This window comes from Coturnix japonica, chromosome 6 (assembly GCF_001577835.2).
Source record: "Coturnix japonica isolate 7356 chromosome 6, Coturnix japonica 2.1, whole genome shotgun sequence".
Lineage (NCBI taxonomy): Eukaryota > Metazoa > Chordata > Aves > Galliformes > Phasianidae > Coturnix > Coturnix japonica.
The window spans coordinates 17,067,225-17,075,484 of NC_029521.1; the positions used below are offsets into that span (position 1 = coordinate 17,067,225).

At 42.4% G+C, this 8,260-nt stretch overlaps 1 protein-coding gene across 2 annotated transcripts; it reads right to left on the reverse strand.

Moving 5' to 3' along the window:
• Positions 1-784: 784 nt before the first annotated feature.
• On the reverse strand, positions 785-8,051 carry ANKRD1 (ankyrin repeat domain 1). 2 transcript variants are annotated; one of them, XM_015866888.1, is made up of 9 exons: positions 7,923-8,051; positions 6,341-6,517; positions 5,076-5,210; positions 4,881-4,988; positions 4,120-4,218; positions 3,251-3,349; positions 2,804-2,902; positions 2,571-2,669; positions 785-1,680 (listed from the first exon to the last, which is right to left on the reverse strand). In XM_015866888.1, exons 1-9 carry the CDS (start codon positions 7,947-7,949, stop codon positions 1,570-1,572), a joined length of 954 nt encoding a protein of 317 aa, XP_015722374.1. In that variant the 5' UTR covers positions 7,950-8,051; the 3' UTR covers positions 785-1,569. The 2 variants fall into 2 exon arrangements, with proteins under 2 accessions (XP_015722374.1, XP_032301312.1); XM_032445421.1 differs by lacking the exon at positions 7,923-8,051 and having other exon boundaries at positions 6,341-6,595.
• Between the last annotated feature and the right edge of the window lie 209 nt (positions 8,052-8,260).

The following is an 8,260-nucleotide window of genomic DNA, read 5'->3' on the forward strand; positions in this document are numbered from 1 at the left end:
TTGCAGAGGGAGACAGCAAGCAGAGACATACCATAGTTCTTATGGGGGAAAAAAAAGTGTGTTTTCAGGTGACACAAATTACGGTGCTTGCTGTGTGAAAAGTCTCATCTGTCTAAATCTGTTGCTTCAGTGCAGGGTAGCTGGTTGCAGACAAAATAGGCATTTGTTCTGCCTGCTTCTCTGTGGGGTTTTCGTAAATTCATTTTCAAAATTGGCATTCTAGTAATAAATACTCATCACTGTCCGTTCCTGACCTTGTTTTGTTGCCCAGGACTTTGTTTTGGCCACACTGTGAAGTCTGTTGGCTAGAAGCCAGCTGTACTGGCTGGTGAATCTTTGTGGGAGCCTGTGGCATATTTCACTGTGAGGCTGCTCTGTGGAACGTTCAGATTTTAACTGAACATGGCGTGTGATGTCCCAGTGAAACTGCACATCAATGTCTCTGCTTGCTTAAGATTGTTCTGCCTCTACTTGAAGCTGTGTGTTCCACGCTGCAAGCACCAACCGCTGAGAAACAGGGATTTATAATCAAACTCAGTGATAAAACTGTAGCTTTGTATATTATTAGACACTTAAATACCAGCTTTCTGCTTCCGTATGTGTGTTTGTATGTAATGGAAAGGCAGTATTTATCCAGCAGTGGCAGGAAGGTAGCTCAAGAGCTGGCTCCTTTGGGCAGCTGAGACTTTTTTCTTTGACTATTTATGAATTTTAGAGGCTAAGGTATGAACTTTAAGAGAACTGTCTGGTGCATGCTTACTGCTCCATAATACACTCTAGCAAGTACAAAGAACCACTCCGTTTATTTAATCTGAGATAAGTCAGTACAAAATGTACAGAAAAAGCAGTACAAATTTACAAATATACATCATCTGTTTTTACATTCTTCAATCATCAGGCTTTGTAGTAGTCTAGCTTTAAGAAATCCACATTCTCAATACTGTCTCCTCTCACCTTCATCACGTTGCATCTGAATCCTGCAGTTCATATGGCTATATGATGGAGCTCTGTCCATGAGCTCTTTATGAGCCACAGTTAACTATAGCATGTGTAAACCCCTTTACTTAACTGTTCCTTTAAATCCACTTAGGGTCTTTCATTACTCCTTCTTCCATTACTCTTGTCTCTTCCACGTATCACCACTCATGTAATATAGTTTTCTGATAGTGAGAATTTTGCAGAGGCATGGCAGCAATTTCAAATATTAGCTATTGAGAGCTGTGGGAAGGAAGGCATGATGGAAGTTGCTAGGGTTGGTAATAGTGCCATCAAGACAAAATGGCTCATGTTGCTGACAAAGATTGCATTGCAATTTAAAACTATAAAAAAATAATACTGACAATCATTAAAAATTACCTTTAAAATAAATAGGAATAAATAAAGCTATTTTATAACCAGTGGAAACTTAACACTCAATCTGTCTGGTTTGTGGTTTTCAGTGAAGGTATTTCAAATAATCTAGTACAATAAATATCTTCAATAAATATAGTATGTTCAGAGCTATTTTCCTACGGGTTCATATGAAGCATTTAAAAGCAGCAAAAGGAGAGCAGTCTGGCATTTGTCTCTTCAAAACTTGTTTAGAGGGGTGTTCTTATAGGAGTTGTTCTTCAGATTGTTGAACAGCTCTTTGGTGCCATTCTGCCACTGAAGAACGAGGTCCATAGGGGTTTTCCCATCCTGATTAACAGAGAAAGCAAGATCTAATTTCAGTTGGTGAATTTATTCCTTTATACTTCCCTAAATATTTGCACAGTGCATCTATGTGAGACCCTTCTACATGCACAGGGTCAGGTACTCTCATTGCTGAGATGAGTTCTTGTACCCTCCTATCTATTCCAAGGCTATTCAGCCTCCTGGCAAAATTTCTCTGTGTGTGAGGGCCTCCACTGTGTTAGCAAAGTGGGACTAGCACAGCATGCCACTGTTTCTTTGGATCCAGTCTAAACTGATTACAGATACGTTTAGGTGAAACCTCAGTAAGTTCTTCTGTTTGAGAATTTGGATAAGAGTATGTGCAGGTTCAGTTAGATTATGAACAACATCTAAATTAAACAGGAAAAACTTCACTGCACAGACAACGCCTGAGTGGGCACACTTTGTGCCTTTTAGGTTGTGATCTTCCTCATTTTCATACCCAGGTGAGGGGTAATGCAGGGAGTGGCCTTGCAAGTTGGGGCAAGGACTGATTTCTCCCGTGTTTCTTCCAGATGTAGTTGATTGCTAATCAAAAGCATTGATTGGTACTGGCTAAAGGAGATCTCTTAGGCTATGGGCTTCTATTGTGTTCTCAGGGGTGGTTGAAGCCCTGTGTGCATAGGTCTTTTTAATAGGTAATATGTGTAAGTAAAATAGGGTGTGGTGGTGGTTTAGATTGCAGCTGATAGATCGTGCTAAGTATAGGTATTGCTTTTTTTTCTCTGCTCCCTGATCTCCCCCAAGATGCGCTTCCCTGTGTCAGCTGTGCTTTAATTAACTCTGCAGTGATTTAATTAAGTCTGTTCACAGTAGTCTCTTCTAGCCTTAAAACCCATGAAGCTGCTCTGAAGGAAAACTTCTGAGTTACTTACGCCATTCTTAATGGTTAGATTTGCCCCATGGAGAATCAGAAGCCGGACTATTTTGTAGCGGTTCAGCCTGACAGCATCATGCATCGGCGTGTCACCTTCCTAAGGGGCAAGACATGGGTCAGCCTGCACCACATATCAGGCTGCGCTGTGTCAGCAGGGGGTTTCATGGGGAAGTGGAGCCATGAAGACAGGCAGCAGCCCAGAGCTGAAGGTAAGGATTGGGTGGAACTTACTCTGTCTTTGGCGTTGAGGTCTGCTTCACAGGCAATGAGGTGCTCAGCACAGTCGTACTTCCCGGTTCTCACAGCTACGTGCAGAGGGGTGCTAAGCAGCTGAGTGGGAGAAACAAGAAATTTAGACTGGATATAAGGGAAAAGGTTTTACAGTAAGAGTGGTAAGGCACTGGTGCAAGTTCTGAGAGAGGTAGATGTCCCACCCCTGGAGACATCCAAACTTAGGCTGGGTGGGGTTCTGAGTGGACTGATGGAGCTGTAGGTGTCCCTGTTCGCTACAGGGAGTTGGACTAGATGGCATTTGGGGCTCCTTTCCAACTCAAATAATTCTACAAAAGCCATCAGTGCTGTTGAGCAAGAAAAGATGGTATCAGAACAACCACCAAAAATGATCTTCTTGGGGAGCTTGCTGCCTCTAAAAAGTGGTTGAGCTCCAGAGGAACATACCTTGTCTCTTGCATTTCTATTCATTCCTTTGTCCAGTAAGAATTTCACAATATCTAGGTTTCCTCCCCGGCATGCCCAGTGCAGGGCAGTAGATCCAAGCTATGGCATAAAAACACAAGTAATTTAATTCTGCACAATGCACAAGAAGAAGAAATTTAGCTAATTTGATCTAACTTCTAAATGAATTCAAAATCATTTTTCATGCATTTTAAGTTAAAGCACTTTTCCATGATTGTTGAGCCATTTAAATTAGCAGCCCATCATCTTTGCCCTCCACCTCTCCAACACCTATTTCCCCACAGCCAAGCTCTGCTGGAAGGGCTGCCTCTTACCTGTGGGTGTTGCTCTGCTTGCCATTCCTCTGATTTGACAGTACTGTGGGCATGGCTGGTTGAATGAGGGGGAGTAAGGCTGGCCAATGCCACCTATTTAGCAAACAAACTAAGAACTGGGAGAGGAGGAGTGAAAAAACAACTGCTAGTGTTCAGCAGTGTGGCTGTCTCCTGCGCACAGGGATCTCCTGGTGGAGTTTGCATACTGTGCACTGGGCCCTTAATGGGACCCTGCTACCTCCAGCACCTGCTCACAGCCCGACATGGTAATTTGACTTCAGCTGTCCTACCCTTCTCAGGGCTTTATGGTTTGTGGTGATCTATTGGTGAACATGCTCCTCTAATTCCTGTATTTTCCTTCAACAATTTTGGCCAAGCAAGACAGACACCCCCTCCTGAAACCTCTTCTCAGCAGCATTATTCTAATTATAAACTTGGAAGATACTGTAAAGTCTTTCTAGCGCTTTTCTTGTGTGTTTATTTTAGTAGTTACAAAACAATGAGCAATTTTTTTGAAGCACATGTTGATGGACATACCATATCTTTCAGTTCAAGCAGGGCTCCGGCTTCCACCAACTTCTTGACCACCTCTAGATGTCCTTCAGAGCATGCCCTGTGCAGTGCGGTACGCTTGTACTGTCAATTAAAACAGTGCCAAGTCAGATATCAAATATGGCACAGAAAGATCTTTTTAGATCTTTTATCTCTGCTTCCCTGGGATGATGGCAAATCTACGTGATATGCTGATTCATTTTTAAGAGCTAATGCTTTCGAGACCTGAAATCTCCTAAATTTTAATAGTATCTTAATTGCAGTGAGCTGCCTATCCAGCATTTCAAAGGGTGTGAGGAATATCTGCAGTGTGGCATTCAAATTTAAAATGTGATGCCTGTTGAGTTCCTCCATCCAACACGCTGTGCAATATTTTGCAAATGCAGCTTATGCACTATGGAATACAAGCAGCATTGCTTTTTTGTGTGTATTTCTGCAGACAGATTTCTTGTCTGTTCATCTGTAGCATTAGAAGTTCAACTGCTACAGAAAATCAGGGTCTCCTGGTCACTAATTTGAAACTTAAGGATTCCTTTGAAGTAATATTGTTTAGGAGGATCCCAGCAGCCCCTTTCTCAATGGAATACATAATACGTTAAAATTCCCGAATTTATTTATCTCACCCCACTCCCAATTCTTTCCTCCTCAAAACTGTGCATACCATAAAACCTACTGGTGGAAGTTATTTTTGTTCTGTAATAAACCTTCTTGTGCAGCAGGCTGCAAAGTAGGAAAGAAGAGCATACCTCATCACAGACATTGGGATCCCCTTTGTCCAACAAGTATTTTTCAATTACTGGCAACTTATTTTCCAGTGCAGCTCTGAAGAACATGGCTATATCCACTGGCCCTGTCTAATGGAGAAAAATATACAGGAGATGAATACAAGTGGCACAAAAGCCCGTTGGTCCTTTCCCAAAGGAGCTCACAGCAAAACTTACAATGACTTCTGGTTCGGGTTCCTTTAAAAGGGGAGCTTTCACTTTCCTGCATTTCTTCTTCTTCTTCAGCTGAATAATTTTCTCAAGGTCCTCCAAGCTTTCGAGTTTTGATTTCTCCTGTAGTTTTTTCTTCAACTGAAACAAATTAGGAGAGGCAGCAGTTTGAGCTGAGATCGAACACTTCTTCCCTCCAGAGTGGCAGGACGGGGGTACTACCATTCAGTTGAATCCAGTCCAGACTGGCTTAATTTTGAAATAAGTTGCTGTTTTGTTTTGATTTGTACTAGGTCTATGGCTAATGGACCATTAGAATACATTGCTAAGTATATGAGAAATTCTGCATAGTTTACAGCTTGTTCATATGCCATTGTACTTCTTCCTAAACACTTTCTTCAGCCATATGTTGTGGGATATCATGAGATTTTCTTGCTTGTTGAAGGCCAGGAGTCCAAGCAGCCCTGCATTCCCTTCTGGACCAATATTTTAAGATATCTGCAGCTTATAAGGACTGAGAGGCCCCTGCAGGTTTAACTGGCTTCCACTAATCATTTTGCCTTCAACCACTTTCATGTGGTAGCCACTGATTTATTGTTACTTAATTCTCTTTGATTTATAAAAAAAAAACAAAAAACAAAAAAAAACCCAACTCCCTTAAATGAAGTATGTGATATGTGATTTACAACAATTTTAGCACTTCAATCAGTAAGTGCTGTATTCTGGTAAACTAGAAAGAATGCCACCAATGTCCTTGAAGAGACAGTTCAGTAAGTGTTTAAGTCTTCTTCAAGCCTCCTTGTTCAAATCATCCCTGCATGAAGTGAGTACAGGGCGCTGCTGGCATCAGTGACAAGTGTGTTGTCTTTGAAACATAAGATTTCAGGTACCATGAGGTGACCTTGGCTTTGGAAGAATGATTCAAAACAAAGAGTTACCTCACGACAAATTCTATCCCTTGGCATCTTTAAGTAATATATTGGTAAATAGGTTGGTGAGGTCCTGCCACATGGTATGGGTTTTTTTTCCAGATGAATTCTTGTTCATGGGTTCTGCTTTAGAGTTACTGCCTGCATGAGTTGGCTGCAGGAGTCAGCATGTCTCTGCGTTCAGTGGGCGTTAGACCAACTTTGTTTGGCAGCAATTCCTAGGGGCTTGTTTATCTAGCCCACCATGCATGTATTTCTAATTTAAAAAGAGGAGAAACTTCACAGTACTGAAAAAGTGTATGAAATATGATAAAAACCCAAGTATGAAATCCAAGAGCCTACCTCTGCCTCATGCTGCTTCTTCGCGTGACCCATATCTGCTTGGGTTGGTAGGTGATCAGAAGCTGTCTTTAGGTCATCTTGCTTCTCTAATTTTACTTCAGCTTCATACTCTCCAGTTTTGAAGTCCTCAGGCAGGAAGCTGCTGGTATCTTTATCATCGGTTTTCTTCCCAGTCACCTGTAAAGAAAACATGTTATGAGCATTAGTCTGATGACCGCAGCAGGCACCCCCTGGGAACATGGGTAAGCATGTGGCAGACTGACTGCAGGCCTTGTTCAGCCTGTGCCTGGTTAGGTGTGCTTTTGTGGGTAGCTGGGGCAAGCATGTTTGCAGGCAGGTCTTCTACATCCCCAGAGCAATCCCCTGCTGGCATCCTCAGGGTTTGAGTCAAGTCCATGAGGCCACCTCACTGTAACTCCCTGTGTGACTGGCACTGAGCTGCTGCTATGCTGACAAAAGCCATTGAGTTGTGAACATCCTTTTTGTTCAGAATTTTCTTGCATTTCCATTCACCAGCATTTATCAGACCTATCAGAAAGCTGTGAAAGGCTATGCTGGAAGGAGCCACTCTGAGCAGGCACCAGCACCCCATGAGCAGGGGAACTGAGCTGCCAGAGTGGGAGGATATGCTTTCCCCATTGGGACCTTACAGTCTGACTGGAACACAGTGCAGTTAAATCGGGTTGCTGAGTAATTTCAAGGCTGATCTTACCTATTGCTGTCAGTACCAAAGTTCCCATTTATAGCACTTGGCAAATGAATGCGAGGTAGCTGCTGTGCTGAAGCTGCATGATGCTGTGCTGCAGCACAGCTCTTCATAGCTTTTGGAAATGTTTTGGATGTCTTGTTAAGTATGTTCAAAGAGATAACTTGTTAAATTTAGTGGATGTTATGATTAAGTTTAACACTAGAGTAATTGTTAGGGCCTTGCCAAAAGTTTAGGATAGTGCTGACTATTCATGTATGGGAGTTTCATCTTACCTGTGCCATCTGGGGGAAAAAGAAAATAAAGAGTCCCCCTATAATGCTCCAGTGCTTTACTGGATTACTCCTCTTTTCCCAGACTGTTGGTCATTATTAGTCTGAACTCTATTGCTTGTGATCTGGTTTAGATAGAGGCTTTCAAAACTTGTTGTATCATAAATAGCAGTGAGCATGAGAACTGTTAATAATGCCAGGTGTTGAATTAAAAGTGGAAAGAGAATAATTTGGTTCCCTGCATTGCTGTCTTTTCCCCAGTCTCTTATTGGATTGGGATTGTAAAGTTAGTAGCTCTAGACATATAAGTGTGTCAATCAAGATCAAGGGAAAACACACAGCTAAATTTTGGTTGTTATGTATTTCTTGGTGAGTTATGTTCTGATGTAAAATTCAAAGGACTGTGTAGTTATACCAGTGGCTAGCCCTCTTCCCTAGCAAAGGTTAGTGGAAATACAGTAGGATAAAGAATTATAGCATATGCAGGTTCTGAGCGCTCTGTGCAGGTAACCCGCTCTTTTACCTCAGTGATCCACAAAGACTGGTACATTGACAGTCCAGAAAAGAAAGTAATTACAAATAAATGAAAGAAGGTTGTACCTACCAGCTCTTCTACTTTCATCATCATCATGTTTGCTAGTGTTTGAAGGCTCTGCTCCCCTGTGGATGAATCTCCCAATGCTCAAGCTAGCTCTGCTGGGACCACCACACTAGCTTTGCTTATATATCATTGGGAGTGCTATGCTTGAATGAGATAATCTTCCAACCTTGGAATCCGAGTACGCCTGAAGACTTGCCAGCTGGAAGGTAGGCTCACACTCATTCCAGACATGTTAACTAGCCAGATCTAGTGTCGAGACCAGGCGGGGGGCGTCAGGAGGGTGAGGGCAGCCGAGTCCTGCAGTCTGACCGCACCGCGTATGTGCATCGGAATGAAATGTG